Source organism: Oncorhynchus clarkii, chromosome 28 (assembly GCF_045791955.1).
Source record: "Oncorhynchus clarkii lewisi isolate Uvic-CL-2024 chromosome 28, UVic_Ocla_1.0, whole genome shotgun sequence".
NCBI classification, from domain to species: domain Eukaryota; kingdom Metazoa; phylum Chordata; class Actinopteri; order Salmoniformes; family Salmonidae; genus Oncorhynchus; species Oncorhynchus clarkii.
The window spans coordinates 4,298,220-4,317,290 of NC_092174.1; the positions used below are offsets into that span (position 1 = coordinate 4,298,220).

Genomic DNA, 19,071 nt, shown 5'->3' on the forward strand with positions numbered 1-19,071 from the left:
AAAACCACCTGCACCAAATGGTCCATATACCATCAAAACATGTTTCAATAACCTTCTGCTTTCACCGAGTCTCAATTCACCCAAATATAGTGTAAGTCAAATATATTGTAAGGTTACTTCACAATTCAGTCGATCAATATCCGAACTTAAACAACTAAGACAGATAATAATTATGACCGCATGAATTCATTTTTCTTATGCCGTCCGCAAGATTAAATGAATGAACAAAAAATGGTGTGGGCATAGAGAGGAAGGTCTGCAACAGGATACGTGTGCTAGCTGTTTTCAATGCAAAAGCTGTATGACTATCCGACGTTACCTGACCATCTTTCGAGCTAGCTAGCTTTCGTAATATTAGTTAGCTAGCTAGCTTTCGTAATATTAGTTAGCTAGCTAGCTTTCGTAATATTAGTTAGCTAGCTAGCTTTCGTAATATTAGTTAGCTAGCTAGCTGTCTTACTTCAATGCTCGGTGGCTTTACTGACAGACAACAGGGAGACAGGGAGCCACAAAGCATAGAGGCTAAAGGCTAAAGCTAGTTAGCTATTATACCAAACAGGTGTGTGTGTGCTTGCACGCAAGGATTGTTCAAGACTATCCAGCCCCAGCATACACAGCTTGGCACACAAAGTTTTGACCATTACACTGCAATCGAGTGAGTATTAATTAATTATCAACAGCTAGCTATAGGTAGTCCTTTCCTCCACTTAATAATGCCAGAGATGAAAGTAATTAAGATGGATCGTTCAATTGGGGCGGCAGGGTAGCCTAGTGGTTAGAGCGTTGGACTAGTAACCGGAAGGTTGCAAATTCAAACCCCCGAGCTGACAAGGTACAAATCTGTCGTTCTGCCCCTGAACAGGCAGTTAACCCACTGTTCCTAGGCCGTCATTGAAAATAAGAATTTGTTCTTAACTGACTTGCCTAGTTAAATAAAGGTAAAACAAAAATAAATAAAAATTAAACTGTTCAACCATTCAATTATTCTCAATGGTAATTAGTGAGAATAGGTGAGTATGTCTTCAGATAAATAGGTGAACATACTGAGTATGCCTCCATATAGCCACCACTACACCTGCACCACTGGGTGAGATTGAAGTTGTCTGTGTTAACAGTGACACTACACATATAAGCAGGCACAGCACTTCTGCCATTCCCTGCCTTGCATGGTATGACTTTGTATATACTAGAGATCTCAAACTACATTCTGGACCTTGAAGCCAGTTCCACTGCCTTTTTTCATGTTTCCCTCTAATGAGTGACTGATTTATACCTGGGAAACCAGGAGGGTACAATGAATTATCAGGTAGAACAGAAGACCAACAAGCTCCGGACCTCGTAGGGTAAGAGTTGAATACCCCTGTACTAGAGTATAATTACATATTTCCCTCTATTTTTCTAGAGAAGGACCCGGACAGTATGTAATGTATTTGACTTGTGTGTAGAATATTATTTCTCCATAGAGATGCTGGATACAGAATTACAGTACCTTACGAACCCTCACATCCTACACATGTTCAGTAGAGAAGAACATCAACAGACATGGAGCTGTTGAAGCAGCTAGACCACATCCTACAGGTAACACACACACATAGGAATCGATGAGCACACAAACAAACAAACACATGGTCATAAGTTCCAGATAGAAAGGCTTAAAGTCTGCACCGAGGATCTTATGAGATTTATTTGTGTGTGGTGTAAGGTAACGAGTTGTGTGTACGTAAGGGGGCAGAGTGTTTCCCAATGTGCTTGGTTAGAGGGTATGTATCTGAAGGCTCTAACCTGTGTGTGTGTGTGTGTGTGTGTGTGTGTGTGTGTGTATGTGTGTGTGTGTGTGTGTGTGTGTGTGTGTGTGTGTGTGTGTGTGTGTGTGTGTGTGTGTGTGTGTGTGTGTGTGTGTGTGTGGTAAGTGAAAAGGCAGACTGTGTTGTACCCTGTGTCCTCTCTGAAAGGGTTATTGTGAAAGCTCTAGCCTACTGCTTCTGATGCTGCTCCCTCTGAGGAAGAGCATCCCGAAAAACATGACCTTGATCTCCTTTTACCAGGACACTCACATCTCAACCTCCACATACCAGTCAAAAGTTTGGACACACCTACTCATTCAAGGGTTTTTCTTTATTTCAACTATTTTCTACATTGTAGAATAATAGTGAAGACATAACTATGAAATAACACATATGGAACCATGTAGTAACCAAGAAATTGCTAAACAAATCAAAATATGTTATATTTGAGATTCTTCCAAGTAGACACCCTTTGCCTTGATGACAGCTTAGCACACTGTCAGCATTCTCTCAACCAGCTTCATTTCAATTAGGTGTGCCTTGGTTAAATGTTAATTTGACTAATTTATTTCCTTCTTAATGCGTTTGAGACAATCAGTTGTGTTGTTACAAGGTAGGGTTGGTATAGAGAATATAGCCATGACCATGAAGGTCAGTCAATCTGGAACATTTAAAAAACTATGAAAGTTTGTTCAAGTGCAGTCACAAAATCCATCAAGCCCTATGATGAAACTGGCTCTCATGAGGACCGCCACGGGAAAGGAAGACCCAGTTACCTCTGCTGCAGAGGATAAGTGTCACAACTTCTGCCGAAGTCGGCTCTTTTCCTTGTTCGGGCGGCGTTCGGCGGTCCATGTCACCGGCTTTCTAGCCATCGCCGCTCCATTTTTCACGTATCCATTTGTTTTGTCTTGTTCCCTGCACACCTGGTTTTCATTCCCAATCAATCTACATGTATTTATTCCTCTGTTCCCCCTCATGTATTTGTGTAAGATTGTTTGTGTGATACGTGTTTTTGTACGCACTAGGCTTGCATGCGTTTTCTCTCATGTTATTCCACGAAGCCTGTTTGTATACATTTGACGGTTGTGACTGTTTGTGCTCGTTTTACACTTTGCCTTGTTGGTTGGAGATTTTTGGACGCAGCTGCGTCCGTCTGTATATTCTCTCCTGCCGAAATAAAGTGTGCGCCTGTTCACAATTCTCTGCTCTCCTGCACCTGACTTCAGCACACGCCTGACAATAAGGTCATTAGAGTTTCCAGCCTCTGAAGTTGCAGCCCAAATAAATGCTTCACAGAGTTCAATTAACAGACACATCTCAACATCAGCTGTTCAGAGGAGACTGTGTGAATCAGGAATTGCTGCAAAGAAACCACTACTAAAGGACACCAATAAGAAGAAGAGACTTGCTTGGGCCAAGAAACACGAGCAATGGGCATTAGAACGGTGGAAATCTGTCACACCCTGATCTGTTTCACCTGTCTTTGTGATTGTCTCCACCCCCCAGGTGTCGCCCATCTTCCCCATTATCCCCTGTGCATTATCCCCTGTTTGTCTGTTGCCAGTCTGTCTTGTTTGTTCAAGCCTACCAGCGTTTTGTGTCTCAGCTCCTGCCTTTTCCAGTTTCTCTTTTCCCGCCCTCCTGGGTTTGTCCCTTGCCTGTCCTGACTCTGAGCCCGCCTTCCTGACCGCCAACCTGTACCTTTGCCCCCCCTCTGAATTACCGACCTCTGCCTGACCCTGCCTGACGCCCGGTACTGTTGCTCCACCTCTGGTTTACTGACCCCTGCCTGCCTTGACCGGTCTATTGACGGCCCCTGTTGGGATATTAAACTATTATTTATTCGACGTGGTCTGCATCTGGGTCTAACCTTCATACCTGATAGAAATCTATCCTTTGGTCTAATGAGCCCAAATTTGAGAATTTTGGTTCCAACAGCCGTGTCTTTGTGAGATGCAGAGTAGGTGAATGGATGATCTCTGCATGTGTGGTTTCCACCGCGAAGCAGGTGTTATGGTGTGAGGGTTCTTTGCTGGTGACACTGTCTGTCATTTATTTAGAATTCAAGGAACACTTAACCAGCATAGCTACCACAGCATTCTGCAGTGATACGCCATCCCATCTGGTATGCGCTTAGTGGGACTATCATTTGTTTTTCAACAGGACAATGACCCAACACACCTCCAGGCTCTGTAAGGTCTATTTGACTAAGAAGGAGAGTGATGGAGTGCTGCATCAGATGACCTGGCCTCCACAATCACCCGACCTCAACCCAATTGAGTTGGTTTGGGATGAGTTGGACCGCAGAGTGAAGAAAAAGCAGCCAACAAGTGCTCAGCATATGTGGAAACTTCAATACTGTTGCAAAAGCATTCCAGTTTAAGCTGGTTGAGAGATTGCCAAGTGTGTGCAAAGCTGTCAAGGCAAAGGTTGGCTAGAGAAGTGGTGGGTGTGAGAAGTGTTTTCACTGTTCTATGAAGTTGATGTGCATTCTCAGTTGTGTTTGATTTGATCTCGTTCTCAGACACTTCTGCCCAGATGCAAAAAGAGTCTGGTAAGCTAACGCCTCAAACTGTGGTCAGAGGGAGCTGGGGTGCAGACAGCAGACAACAGATGTTTGGGGGTCGAAGTAGAGGTGTTTGGGGTGGAGAGGACGGTGGACTCAGTGGACGACATCCCAGCCATTTACCTGATGGGTAAGTTGACATCACTTCTACTTATACAATCAATCAAACAAATTTCAATGGCTTTTTTTACCCACCAGCAGATGTCACAAAGTGCTTTTACAGTAACCCGGCCTACACCAGGGGAACCCGGGACATACAGGGCACCACTGTTCCTGCCTCTCTTTCTCCCTGTGTGATGACATATCCTGTTTAGGCACCTGGCCAGCTGAGTGCAGCTGGCTCTCCCGTCAACATGAGGATCCTGCTGCTCCAGCCCCAAAAACACATGGGTACACAGACACACACACGCAGGAATGCTAGCCTATTTAAATGTTTATGTGTTGTGTGTCAGAGTTAAGGGATAGTAAGACAGTCTTTGAGAAGAGGTGTCTGGTGTGGGAGGAGGACATGGAGATGCACTTCAAGTTTCTGGACAGAAAGGTGACAAATTAGTCTTTCCTTACACCCTACCATTACCCCCTACTCTCACCTAGCCCCTTACACTTAACCGCTAACCCCTACATTTCCAACATGACCTGATGTGTGTGTTACAGGAAGAGTTGAAGGCGGAGCATGCCTTGTACCTGCAGCAGCACCTGGAGCTCCTTGCCATGATGGCCAACTTCTTGCAGTTCCTTTCACCACGAAAACTGAGCAATGTCTTGTTTGCCCTTGGACTTCTCCCCTTTTTCCTCCCACTTACCTCCAGGTGGCACATTCAACACCTCTCCTTGTCAACACACTGGCTGGTTCTCAATAGTCTGTTAGCTTCCTCTCACAGGCACTATAGTGAGGACAATACTCTTGTCATTATTATGAACATGAGGCCCTCGATCATCAAATACTAATTCTTTAATGGAAGTTTTGTATTTTAATTGTGAGAAGTGTTTTACCGTTATTGTTTGACTGAGCTTCACTGAAAACAATTCCAATCAACTCTGTTGATATGGCAATCGCAAGAGTTAGTTACAGTGTGTCTTATATATTTTCCATGGTTGATTTCTGTTATGAACTTTGTGGTCATTTTAGTAACTGCTACTTTGCTTTTGCTCTGATGTGATCACCCCATAAATTTGTAAGAATAAAGTTACTAATGCTATTGTTTGGATAACTTTACTGCCCTTATTTCCTAGGAAATGATCATGTATACTCCTAATACATATTCATTCATTACAAAACGGACAGCTGGCAAAGATGTACAATGATTCATAAATGTACAGAACCCGCTGCATTTACTAACAAGTCAATGTGTTTATTGTAACATAAACAAATTTAACAAAACAAACAAGTTCAAGTCAAACAACTTCACGTCAAGAAAAAATATAATCAGTTCCAACATTTGACACCCTTGAAAAAGATCAGCGAAAAGGTGAAAAGCTTCAAGTTCCTCTGTGTACATATGAAATGGTACGCCCACACAGTGTGGTCAAGGTGCAACAGCGCCTCTTCAACCAATAGAGGCTGAAGAAATTCGGCTTGGCCACTAAGACCCTCAAAAACTTCTACAGATGCACCATTGAGAGCATCCTGTCGGGAAATGTATCACTGCGTGGAACAGCAACTGCACCATCTGCAACTGCAGGGCTCGCCAGAGGGTGATGCTGTCTGCCCAATGCATCACTGGGGGCATACTGCCTGCCCTCCAGGACATTTACAGCACCTGCTGTCACAGGAAAGCCAAGAAGTTCATCTAGGACCTCAGCCACCCGAGCCACAGCCTGTTAACCCCACTACCATCCAGAAGGGGAGATCAGTACAGGTGCAGCATAGCTGGGACCGAGAGACAGCTTCTATCTCAAGGTCATCAGACTGTTAAATAGTCACCACTTGCCGGCCTCTGCCCAGAACAGTACCCTGCCCTGAACTTTAGTCGCTGTAACTAGCTGGCTACCACCCAGTTCCTCAACCCTGCACCTTAGAGGTTGCTGCCCCTAAGTACATAGTCATGGAACACTGGTCCCTTTAGTATTGTTTACATACTGTTTGACCCACATATGTATATACTGTATTCTAGTCATGTCCTATCCTATTTAACTCTTGCTGTACATATACCATTCTATCCTACGTATTCTACAGATACACTACATATTGTATCCATAAACTGTCCATAATGTCTATACATCCCATCACATACAGTGCCTTTGGAAAGTATTCGGACCCCTTGACTTTTTCCACATTTTGTTATTTTGCAGCCTTATTCTAAAATTGATTAAATAAAACAAATTATTCAGCAATCTACACACAAAACCCCATAACGACAAAGCGAAAACAGTTTTTTTCTACATTTTTGCAAATGTAAATTTTAAAAAGTTATTAGACTTGAAATTGAGCTCAGGTGCATCCTGTTTCCATTGATCATCCTTGAGATGTTTCTACAACTTGATTGGAGTCCACCTGTGGTAAATTCAATTGATTGGACATGATTTGGAAAGGCACACAACTGTCTATATAAAGTCCCATAGTTGACAGTGAATGTCAGAGCAAAATCCAAGCCATGAGATTGAAGGAATTATCCGTAGAGCGCCAAGACAGGATTATGTTGAGGCACGATCTGGGGAGGGGTACCAAAATCTTTCTGCAACATTGAAGGTCCACAAGAACACAGTGGCCTCCATCATTCTTAATTAAATGGAAGAAGTTTGGAATCACCAAGACTCTTCCTAGAGCAATTGAGGGAGACTGAGCAAACGGGGGAGAAGGGAATTGGTCAGGGAGATGACCAAGTACCCGATGGTCACTCTGACAGAGCTCTAGAGTTCCTCCTGTCTCATCCTCCAGTATTTATGCTGCAGTAGTTTATGTGTCGGGGGGGGGGGGGGGGGGGGTTGGGTCAGTCTGTTATATCTGGAGTATTTCTCCTGTCTCATCCGGTGTCCTGTGTGAATTTAAGTATGCTCTCTCTAATTCTATCTTTCTTTCTCTCTCTCGGAGGACCTGAGCTCTAGGACCATGCCTCAGGACTACCTGGAATGATGACTCCTTGTTGTCCCCAGTCCACCTGGCCGTGCTGCTGCTCCAGTTTCAACTGTTCTGCCTGCGGCTATGGAACCCTGACCTGTTCACTGTGCTTACTATTATTTGACCATGCTGGTCATTTATGAACAGTTGAACATCTTGGCCATGTTCTGTTATAATCTCCACCTGGCACAGCCAGAAGAGGGCCACCCCTCATAGCCTGGTTCTGTTTAGGTTTCTTCCTAGGTTTTGGCCTTTCTAGGGAGTTTTTCCTAGCCACCGTGCTTCTACATCTGCATTGCTTGCTGTTTGGGGTTTTAGGTTGGGTTTCTGTACAGCACTTTGATATATCAGCTGATGTAAGAATAATTTGATTTTGATTTGATGGGAGAACCTTCCAGAAGGACAACCATCTCTGCAGCATTCCACAAATTAGGTATTTATGGTATCATGGCCAGAAGGAAGCCAGTCCTCAGTAAAAGGAAGATAACAGCCTGCTTGGATTGTGTCTAAAGGTCTTCAGACAATAAGAAACAAGATTCTCTGGTCTGATGAAACCAAGATTTAACTCTTTGGCCCGAATGCCAAACGTCATGTCTGAAGGAAACCTGGTACCATCCCTACGGTGAAGCATGGTGGTGGAAGCAACATGCTGTGGGGATGTTTGACAGCGGCAGGGACTAGGAGACTAGTTAGGATCATGGGAAAGATGAACAGAGCAAAGTGCAGAGAGATTCTTGACGAAAACCTGCTCTAGAGCGCGTATCGCTCCCCCTTATAATTTGGGATCAAATATGCTCTGAAAGCAAACATGTTGACATGAGTACCCTGATATCGGGGAATTTGTGCCATTCTGATTTTTTTTTAAGGAAGGTTCACCTTCCAACAGCACAACGACCCTAAGCAAAAAACCAAGACAACACAGGGGCGGCTTCGGGACAAGTCTCAATGTTCTTGAGAGACCTGAAAATAGCTGTGCAGCGACGCTCCCCATCCAACCTGACAGAGCTTGAGAGGATCTGCAGAGAAGAATAGGAGAAACTCCCCAAATACAGGAATGCCAAGCTTGTAGTGTCATACCCAAGAAGACTCGAGGCTGTAATCACTGTCAAAGTGCTTCTGCAAAGTACTGAGTAAAGGGTCTGAATACTTATGTAAATGTGTTATTTCATTATTTATTTTTATTTTTTAAAGAATTTGTTTTAAATTCTAAAAACCTGTTTTTGCTTTGCCATTATGTGATATTGTGTGCAGATTGATGAGGAAAAAAGCAATTTAATACATTTTTGAATAAGGCTGTAATTTAGCAAAATCTGGAAAAAGTCAAAGGGTCTGAATACTTTCCGAATGCACTGTACAAAGCCATAAGGCAAGAAATAGCATAAGTGTTGTTTCAGCCTTTAAGTGTCGTGTCCCTGTCAACACTGCCAGCTTCAATCTCACCCAGTGGTGCAGGTATATTGGTGGCCATATGCTGGCATACTCAGTATTCCCACCTATTTTTCCTCTACAGATATACTCACCTATACTCACTAATTATTATTGAGAATAATTGAATGATTGAACAATTGAACGATCCATCCGAATTCCTTTCATCTCTGCCATTATTAGGTGGAGGGAATAACCACCTATATATAGCTAGATACCTACAGCAATTGTTGATACTTATTTAATACTCACCTCATGACAGAGAGAGGGTGATGCTCAAAACTTGGTATGTCAAGCCTTGTTAGCTGGGGCTGGATTGTCTTGAACGAGCCGTGTACAGTCTACAGGCACACACACACAATTGTTTGGTATGATAGCTCGCTAGCTTTAGTCTTTAGCTCAATGCTTTGTGGCTTTAAATATAAGCTCCCTGTCTTGTCTGTCAGAAAAGCGACCAAGTATTGAAGGAAGGCAGCTCGCTAGTTAGCTAGCTAATGAACTGACGTTGCTTGTTGGTGGCCCTTATTTATAACTAACCTGGCGACAGCTAGCTAGCTGGAGCGATGGTCAGGTAACGTCAGATATGCACACAGCTTTTACTTTGAAAACAGCTAGCACACGTATCCTGTTGCAGCTCCTGCTCTACACCCATACCGTCTCTGTTCATTAATGAAATCTTGTGGACGACATGAAAAATGTATTCATGCAGTCGAAAATATTATCCGTCTTATGCAGGTTTTTATTTTTTAAAATTTTACAATAGCTCTAATGTTGAATCCCAAAAATATAGCTCTTATTGTCAGACCGCTAATATCGTAAACATGTGAGCGACATGAAGTTGGATTTTTGTATCAAAAAGAAGATAAATTCAAACTAGCTAACTGAGATTCTGTTCTCATATATGGAGCTTATGTGTGAACGTGGAGGTCACAAACCTCCAGGAATGAAATATCCTAAATCTGCACTATGCAAGAATACGCGATTTTGCTAAGCAATACAATCATGAGCACACTCTCACTCATTAAGATCAACAAATAAGTCAAACAAATAGGTCGTTTTGTAGGAAATTTTATTCATTAATGTTATAGGAAACTGCCCAGAGCTAACAGGCCATTGTAGATGGCTTTTGATTTATAGAAGGTGCTCTGTTGGTGTTAACTTCAAGAACTTTGTTAATGTATGTGTGTGTGGATTGTGTGTCTTCCAATTATATGTGTATGTAACCTGTGTCTGTGTAACTGACTCTCACGGACTAAGGCGATGGGGTGGTGGATGGCCCCTCTATCTACCCCCAACTATAGTTCCCCTCGTCACCACCTGGAGCGCCTGCTGGAGGAAAGTCTCGGAACAAGGGCAAGTCGCAAGAGTCGGGGTAGAGCAGGAAGCCAGAGAAGGTGCTTCTGCTCTCATTGTCAGCATACATGCCGTTGGTGATGTTGTCCTTCACCTGCAGCCACACCCGGTCGCCCATGACCAGGTGGAGCACCACCTGGTGGCTAGCGGTGCCCAGTTGGGCTGGCTCTGTGGTCTTCACAATAGAGTTGAAATTATGGAACAGACCCACCTTCAGCACCTTGTTGAACACCATCAGGTGGTAGCTGAAGACATAGGTGCCGTTCACTGGTGCCCTGTAGATGCCTATGATGGGGTCGAAATGAAACTGCCGGTTGGTGATGACTTCGGTGAACGGCACGGGCTTGTCCGGTAGCGGGTAAATTGTGCCGAGTGCGGCGGTGAATGAGGACTGGATGGCTGGAGAGCATGGCCCGGGAATGCCCGTCATACCGAGGTCACCCTGGTCTCCCTTTTTACCGTTGAGACCCACGGCACCCTTAGGGCCCAACTCACCTTGCTCTCCCTTGGGCCCACGGATCCCTTGTTGACCGTCTGCCCCGTCTGCTCCATTAGTGCAGTTGCACTCGCCCTTCGCCCCCAGTTCACCTTTCTCACCATTCGTCCCGGGGACCCCAGGGGAACCCATGTGCCCTGTTTCACCCTTGGTCCCCGTAGTCCCCGGAGGGCCTGCTACTCCGGGGAGACCCCTGGCCCCAGCCGGTCCGGGTATCCCTGGTTGTCCTGCACGGCCCTGAACACTTTCACAGGACGCAGGACAGGTCCCTTCCGCTCCCTGGGGCCCCATCTCTCCCTGTGCACCCTCCAGACCCTGGTCCCCTTTGTCCCCTGAAACATACAAAAATGCACAACACACACACACACACACACACACACACACACACACACACACACACACACACACACACACACACATACACACATACATACATACATACACATAGATGAGATCTAAAGTTCCAAAGTTGGATGATGGAGAGATGAGTTTATGTTCTGCATCTGTTGTTTGACTGACCTTTGAAGCCGCGGGCCCCCTTGGTGCCGGTGAAACCCACTAGCCCACGTTCTCCCTTCTCATTTTCATCACCCTTCTGACCTGTAACAAATAGGTAGAAAGTAAGAGAAAGAGAGAACGAAGTTGCAAATCATTTTCTGCAAGCTTGTATTACTGTCATTGCTCAGACATGGAACAGTCCACAGCTTTTTTGCTTTTTTTTTAGTCTTAACAGAATTGACAAGTATCACTTACCCTTCAGTCCTTGGCGGCCCACGAACCCAGGCCGACCTCTGAACCCTGTGAGTCCTCTTCTCCCAGGACTTCCTGGAATACCTTTGTGGGTTAAGAACAATGACGTAAACAATATGTGGCTAGCTAACATACTGTATTTAATATATTATATCTATGCTTGAGAGTGGCAGAAAGAGAACAGAGAATGAGGCAAAGACTGTGGATGCAGCTAGTTATATCATTTGTTTAGTAAGTTTAGATGGTGTGTAGACCTAAAATACACACCATCTACACACCAAAAGAAAAGGTCCACACTACTAATTAGGGTGAAAAAACGACATGTTTTTGATCCATTTCAGATGAACAATTTTAAGAGAGTGTACATCTCTTTTTCTACTTCTAATGGAACTACCTGGTAAAATAAAGGTGAAATAAAAATGTATACTATTCTATGCCTTTCTACATACCTGGCAGGCCCCTGTCTCCTCTGTCCCCTTTGGGTCCCACGCTGGCCTTGCAGCGGGAGCAGACACAGAACCAGGGCACCTGGTCCATGGGGGGCGGCACTGGCACATCCAGAAGTGTCTGGCAGTACGACATGTCCGGCTCCGACCCGGCCTCAACTACCAGCAGTTCCCCAGTTCGCCAGTTCCCAGTCATGTTCATGTGAGTGCTTGGTGGCATGGGGAAGCCAGGATTGGGGTAGTCGGAGGGGGGCATTGGACCGCTGCGGGCATTCATGTTCTGGTTGTTGGTGGGCATAGGGTAGTCAGATCGCATTGGGTACATGTGGAGGTCCGTATGGGGGATGGGACTGTCTTGGGAGCCTGTGAACGGGAGAGGGGGCATCTCGTTGTATCCCCCTGTGGGTGAAGTATGCATCGCAGAGGAGATGGTGGTGCATAGGAGCAGTCCCAGCAGACTGGTAGTCTGAGAGAGAGAGAGAGAGAGAGAGAGACAGAGAGAGAGAGAGACAGAGAGAGAGAGAGAGAGAGAGAGAGAGAGAGAGAGAGAGAGATTGGGAGGGAGAGAAAGAGAGAGAGAGAGAGAGAGAGAGAGACAGAGAGAGAGAGAGAGAGAGAGAGAGAGAGAGAGAGAGAGAGAGAGAGAGAGAGAGAGAGAGAGAGAGAGAGAAACAGATGTCCAGTTGTTTTCATGATTTTTGTCTAATATGATAATCATTCAAGAGAACTACTTAATCAATTTCAGTTCTTCAAACAATGACCCAAAACTTATTTTTGCTACAAAATGGGAAGAAAAATACAGTGGTATCTCATCGGGCACAAACTGGTTTATTCAACATTGTTTCAACGTCATTTGTGACATGGCATCTACGTGGAAAATACATTGGATTTGAAAAAAGTCCTTAACGTAAACTGTTTTTTTGAGGGTGAAACTTCAACCACAGGATTTTGTCATCATGGTAACCAATTTTCAACATAGACAAACCTTGTATAAAATATGTTGAACTTGTACCTTTGAAACAACGTCAGATCTTCAACGTTATATCCGTTATCAGAAGAAAAAAACAATAGGCTGGGCAGCATCTCCTACTGGAAAGCTGATCTATCTAGAGCTATCCATTTGGTCTCTCATCCAGGATTTTAACCAATCCCAGCTTCGATATTTGTCACTGACTACTACAGATGTTGTATCATGAGAATGATTACTGAGAGATCTCAAAAATAGTTCAAGAATAGGACTAAATCAAACTTTATTTTAAAGTGCATTTAAAGTTTGATTTGATTTTGTCCTATATTCTTGAACTTTTGATTTTGATTGAGCTGGAGACATTGTCGTGACTCTCGGCCGGTTTTATGACTTAACGCCGGTCGTTAACTATCTCTATTTGACTTTGCCGTATTGAGAATGGAATGTCTGAGTGTTACAGAAGAGAGACTCTTGCTAAAAACCTTAACATCAATTGATTGGACATTGGAATATTAGTTTTGGAATCCAAATGTTTGGAATGGTCGGTGGGGATCCAAACAATAATCACGTCATATCATTAAGCATTTTGTGATATCATTTAGGATGAGAATTGTTTTTCGGGCAAAACTTGTGCCAGTCAGTAGCCACTCCAACATATCAATTATGAATTTGTAGACAAACTGGATATTGAATTGTGTTTGGTTGTCAATGCAGCCGAATATCAACGTTTGAAGGAGATGCATATTCTACTTGGAAATGTCCATCTGTGCCTCAGACTTAGCCTGGCTTTAATTCCACTTTGTCTACAAATTCATAATTTATATGTTGGAGTCATGTCTCTATCTCAGCCAAAAATCTAATTCAGTACTATTCTTTCATTTAGATTTATGGTTGAGATGGAGACATGTATCCAACATATCAATTATTCATCTGTAGACAAACTTGAATTAAGACCAGACTAGGTCAGGGGCACAAAAGGTACATCTCCTTCAAATGTTGATATTAGGTTGCGTTGACAACAATTCAAAATCACTTTAGTTAAAACTATCTTACAAATTAATGTGACAGTGTTTATTCAACCTTAAAATGAACACACCCATGGCCACATTTTAAGATTACTATAAATGTCTTCTTATGTAATCATAGAAAGCGTGCATGTTCAAGATAGCATGCAAAGGTCACAGGTCTGTGGAGATCTTCACAATTGCTATAATAATCTATTCAGAATCTTGAACAGCATTGATGTAATCTCAACTGCAATCCAGGTCATTTGGTTGTGCTATTAAATGAAGCATGGTGATAACACGTCAAGTTGTTGTAAATCTATCTGACCTTGTATTCCCATTTGAATTTTGTTGTGTTTTTAAATGGTTGAAACCGCAATGTCAACACATTTCGATGACCAATCAGACATGGTTTTTCCATAGAAATTTGGATGTGCTTTAAGATGGTTGAAAGCATAGTGGTAAAACATTAGAATTCAACAAACTTCTGTCTGTCTTTTGTGTGAATAAAGCTTGAAATCTCATTGATCAACGTCTCAACCAAATATTACCCAAATCTCCATGCTGAAATGATGTGGTGTGCCCAGTGGGATGTTTTCAGTTAACCTATAACATACTTAATTTTGTTTATCGCAAAGTTATAATAGTGATTAGTGACTAATGTACTTGTTTCCTGAGAATTATCCACCAATCCCTTACCAATCACTGCACACTAATGTCTAACCAATTTATTAAAGTTCACCATGAAGACTATCATCTACTACAGATAATGCAACAAAACAAATTTGCTTCTTACTATAGGACCACGCAATCCCTACCAACCAATAACACATCAATCACCAAAACACTTATCAACACATCAATTGTACCACTCATCCATCATTCACGACTCACCAATCCCATTGGTCAATACTCGTACAAGAACAGCCCAAACGATCAACAGTCCTAACCAACAGCCTTGACTCACTGGTAATAGTCTTTTGAAGTTTTCCATTTTTCAAAAGACTGTTACCAGTGAGTGCTCCGTGCGGGTTTTCAACCACCACAGATATCCTTTTCACACTACCTTTACATTTCAAACCAAACTGTGCTGACTCTTTCATTTTTACATGGTCCTTTTCAGCAAAGTTCCAGCAACTGTGGTAGATGTATACAACTAGGCCAACTCAGTACAGCTTGGTTTGGCTCAGCTCAGTTCTGCTCAGTAGTGTGAAAAGCCCCAAAGAACCCACTCACAATTTAAAGAGTTGCACTCACCATTCCTTTGGAGTCTTGTGTCATCATGTGCAGGATGAGAGATGCTGGTGGAATGATGAGCAGGACAGAAGCATTGATCAATATATAGGCCTTGCACAAAACAACACTTCTTTGGGTCCACCTCGCACCCTCTAGACCTGCAGACAAAGGATAGGAGGGAGGAATGGAGGGTGGGAGGAGGAAGAGATACTTCATTGTGCTGTGGACAGAGTAACTAGGGCTTCTACCTGTAAGACGACCTCATTAGCGATCGACAGCATGGTCCACAGAATTATAATAAAAACAATAGATGGGTAAAAAAAGTGAGAGAGAGGCGTCACCCGTGTTGCTACAGTATATTCCACCCTATTCCTTGTCCCATGACTCCCTCCACCTTGCTATCTCTTCCCTTTTCCTCTCACCTCTCACTTCTCTCCCTTAATGTCAGTCTTCCTCTCTCTCTTCTCTCTCTCCTTTTCTATCACCTCTACTTTCTTCCCCTTTTCCACTATCTCCCCATCTCCCTTTCCCTCTCATTCTCTGCCTCTCTCTCTCCACCTCTACCAGGTTTCAGAGAAGGTGTTGATGGAGAGATAAGGAGCTCAGACAGAAAGGAGATCTATTTCAGACAGCTGGGTCTGTTGTAACCAGCACTCCAGAGACACAAGCGGCTCCACTGGCCTACTTCAGCTCGTGTCTGTTTCTGGACTGGACTGCTGTAGGCCCTTAACAGGAAATGTCAGGACCCCCCAATATAGACCTGGGCCCATATTCATAAAGAATCTCAGAGTAGAATAACTCACCTAGGATCTGTTTAGCCTTTTAGATCATAATGAATCAGATTGGATTGACAGGGGGTGACCCTATCCGAGATCAGCACTCATACCTTGAGATTCTTTATGAATACAGGCTCTGATAAACCACATTGGAGCGATTGCAGTGTGTGGAGTCTCTTGTATAATATTTATTTTATATCCAGGACTTGCTCAAAGACATTGGTATGTCTGTAATATTTTCCAATATCCCCCAATATGATAAAATATTGTATTGACACACTTTTATTGAGGAAGCATATGTTGAAGTCTTGTTTAAAGTACGAGAAGGGTGACATGGTCTTGGCATATGTTGAAGTCTTGTTTAAAGTCTTGTTTAAAGTAAGAGAAGGGTGACATGGTCTTGTCTTTGGGTTTTTCAGAGAAAAGGAAACTTTTGTAGAAATATGACCCTAAGGCAAATTAATTAACGGCAATAGTTCAGAGAATTTGTGTGACAATTATTTATAAAATGTCTGTATGGATTAATAATGTTATGTTCATCAATAATGTTAATTCCATCATATAAGCATAATAAAAGATGCACTATGCAGAAATTGCTCTGCTCTTTTCCTGGTTGCTAAAATCCTGATAGTTTACCTCATTTCAGTTTCAGACAAAACAAGCAAGTACTGTATAGTGTAGAGAATCATTGTACCATCTTAACCGCAGTGAAATATATTTTCAATAACTAAAAATATAGTATTTTCAGCTGTTTGAAGCTTGTGTACAAAACCGAAAGTAAAAGATGCAAAATCGAACGCGCATAGAACAGATCTACCGCTTGAACAGATCTACCAACTTGCTTACAATGAGAATGACATATCTATAACCCACATTTCTATGTGCATTTTGTTGTGTCATGCAAAAAGTAACATAATTGCAGCTTTAATATATTAAGTCAAAGTAAATCATGTATTTCACGAGTTGAGGATTTACAGAATATCACAAAAGTGAGTACACCCCTCACATTTTTGTAAATATTTGAGTATATCTTTTCATGTGACAACACTGAAGAAATCACACTTTGCTACAATGTAAAGTAAGTAGTGTGTACAGCTTGAATAAGCTGTCCCTTCAAAATAACTCAACACACAGCCATTAATGTCTAAACCACTGGCAACAAAAGTGAGTACACCGCTAAGTGAAAATGTCCAAATTGGGCCCAAAGTGTCAATATTTTGTGTGGCCAACTTCATTTTCCAGCACTGCCTTAAGCCTCTTGGGCATGGAGTTCACCAGAGCTTCACAGGTTGCCACTGGAGTCCTCTTCCACTCCTCCATGACGACATCACGGAGCTGGTGGATGTTAGAGACCTTGCACTCCTCCACCTTCCGTTTGAGGATGCCCCACAGATGCTCAATAGGGTTTAGGTCTGGAGACATGCTTTGCCAGTCCACCACCTTTACCCACAGCTTCTTTAGTAAGGCAGTGGTCGTCTTGGAAGTGTGTTTGCGGTCGTTATCATGTTGGAATACTACCCTGTGGCCCAGTCTCCAAAAGGGAGGGGATCATGATCTGCTTCAGTATGTCACAGTACATGTTGGCATTCATGGTTCCCTCAATGAACTATAGCTCCCCAGTGCCAGCAGCACTCATGCAGCCCCAGACCATGACACTCCCACCACCATGTTTGACTGTAGGCAAGACACACTTGTCTTTGTACTCTTCACCTGGTTTCCATCACACACGCTTGACACCATCTGAACCAAATAAGTTTATCTTGGTCTCATCAGACCACAGGACATGGTTCCAGTAATCCATGTCCTTAGTCTGCTTGTCTTCAGCAAACTGTTTGTGGGCTCTCTTGTGCATCATCTTTTGAAGAGGCTTCCTTCTGGGACGACAGCCATGCAGACCAATTTGATGCAGTGTATGGCGTATGGTCTGAGCACTGACAGGCTGACCCCCCACCCCTTCAACCTCTGCAGCAATGCTGGCAGCACTCATACGTCTATTTCCCAAAGACAACCTCTGGATATGACACTGAGCACGTGCACTCAACTTCTTTGGTCGACCATGGCGAGGCCTGTTCTGAGTGGAACCTGTCCAGTTAAACCGCTGTATGGTCTTGGCCACCGTGCTGCAGCTCAGTTTCAGGGTCTTGGCAATCTTCTTATAGCCCAGGCCATCTTTATGTAGAGCAACAATTTTTTCAGATCCTCAGAGAGTTCTTTGCCATGAGGTGCCATGTTGAACTTCCAGTGACCATTCAGTATGAAGGAGTGTGAGAGCAATGACACCAAATTTAACACACCTGCTCCCCATTCACACCTGAGACCTTGTAACACTAACAAGTCACATGACACCGGGGAGGGAAAATGGCTAATTGGGCCCATTTTGGACATTTTCACTTAGGGGTGTACTCACTTTTGTTGCCAGCGGTTTAGACATGAATGGCTGTGTGTTGAGTTATTTTGAGGGGACAGCAAATTTACACTGTTATACAAGCTGTACACTCACTACTTTACATTGTAGCAAAGTGTCATTTCTTCAGTGTTGTCACATTAAAAAATATAGTCAAATATTGACAAAAATGTGAGGGGTGTACTCACTTTTGTGATATACTGTATGTCTTTACGATCAAATCTGCGCATTCACATTTTGTGGGTACGAATGAAGCCCCACCAATGATGACTGTGCTTCTCACATGTTTCAGGGAAAGAGGATTAGGGTGGACCGGTAAACTGGTCTGGGACACAAAACAGGCCCCTAGCGACCAAAACAAACCCCTGACCCTGTTACGCGTGGGGGACCGCCTAGCGGGACGGCCAGTTCTGTACCCATAGTGTCCTGGGGAATAACCACAACCTTTGCTCCAAACACCTTTGTTCCCCCCGCAGAACTCTATTATCCAGGCCGGTTCTGTAATAAATCAACAGTGTGGATACAACAGAAACCTGAGCCATAGAAACAAGGCTCAAGCACAATGAGGATAATGGAGGATGAATGGCTAACCCCAATAACTGGCCTCATTTCCACGCTCTCAGACTCAAATACAGGCCAACCGAAGGTGATGTGTTGTTGTCAATGTGCCTCTGGTTTCTAGTACCCTCTGCTCTTTCTCATCTTTGTGCCATTTCAACAGTATATCGAAGGTGTAGTATGTCAATGTGTGTGTGTACTCGTATGTATGTGTGTGGATGCGCGTGTGCGCACACATTTATTCA

The 19,071-nt window shown here is 43.4% G+C and overlaps 1 protein-coding gene and 1 long non-coding RNA gene across 2 annotated transcripts; one reads left to right on the forward strand and one right to left on the reverse strand.

The window, feature by feature from the left end:
• Positions 1 to 1,291: 1,291 nt before the first annotated feature.
• LOC139386581 (uncharacterized) lies at positions 1,292 to 5,557 on the forward strand. The gene is made up of 3 exons (XR_011629079.1): positions 1,292 to 1,343; positions 1,446 to 4,894; positions 5,008 to 5,557. It is a non-coding gene; the product is annotated as an uncharacterized lncRNA (long non-coding RNA).
• Positions 5,558 to 9,905: 4,348 nt separating this feature from the next.
• On the reverse strand, positions 9,906 to 15,144 carry LOC139387400 (complement C1q and tumor necrosis factor-related protein 9B-like). The gene is made up of 5 exons (XM_071133552.1): positions 15,110 to 15,144; positions 11,885 to 12,347; positions 11,439 to 11,519; positions 11,205 to 11,285; positions 9,906 to 11,017 (listed from the first exon to the last, which is right to left on the reverse strand). The coding sequence occupies exons 1-5, from the start codon at positions 15,134 to 15,136 to the stop codon at positions 10,122 to 10,124; spliced, it is 1,548 nt and encodes a 515-aa protein (XP_070989653.1). The 5' UTR covers positions 15,137 to 15,144; the 3' UTR covers positions 9,906 to 10,121.
• Between the last annotated feature and the right edge of the window lie 3,927 nt (positions 15,145 to 19,071).

Bases quoted from the DNA above. Each gene is read 5' to 3' on its own strand.
- LOC139387400 (XM_071133552.1), bottom strand. From the start codon at position 15,136: ATGATGACACAAGACTCCAAAGGAATG. The intron at 11,286-11,438 runs GTAAGTGATACT...TATTTGTTACAG, and splicing joins GGGCCGCCAAGGACTGAAGG to GTCAGAAGGGTGATGAAAAT. The intron at 11,018-11,204 runs GTCAGTCAAACA...TGTATGTTTCAG, and splicing joins GGGGGCCCGCGGCTTCAAAG to GGGACAAAGGGGACCAGGGT.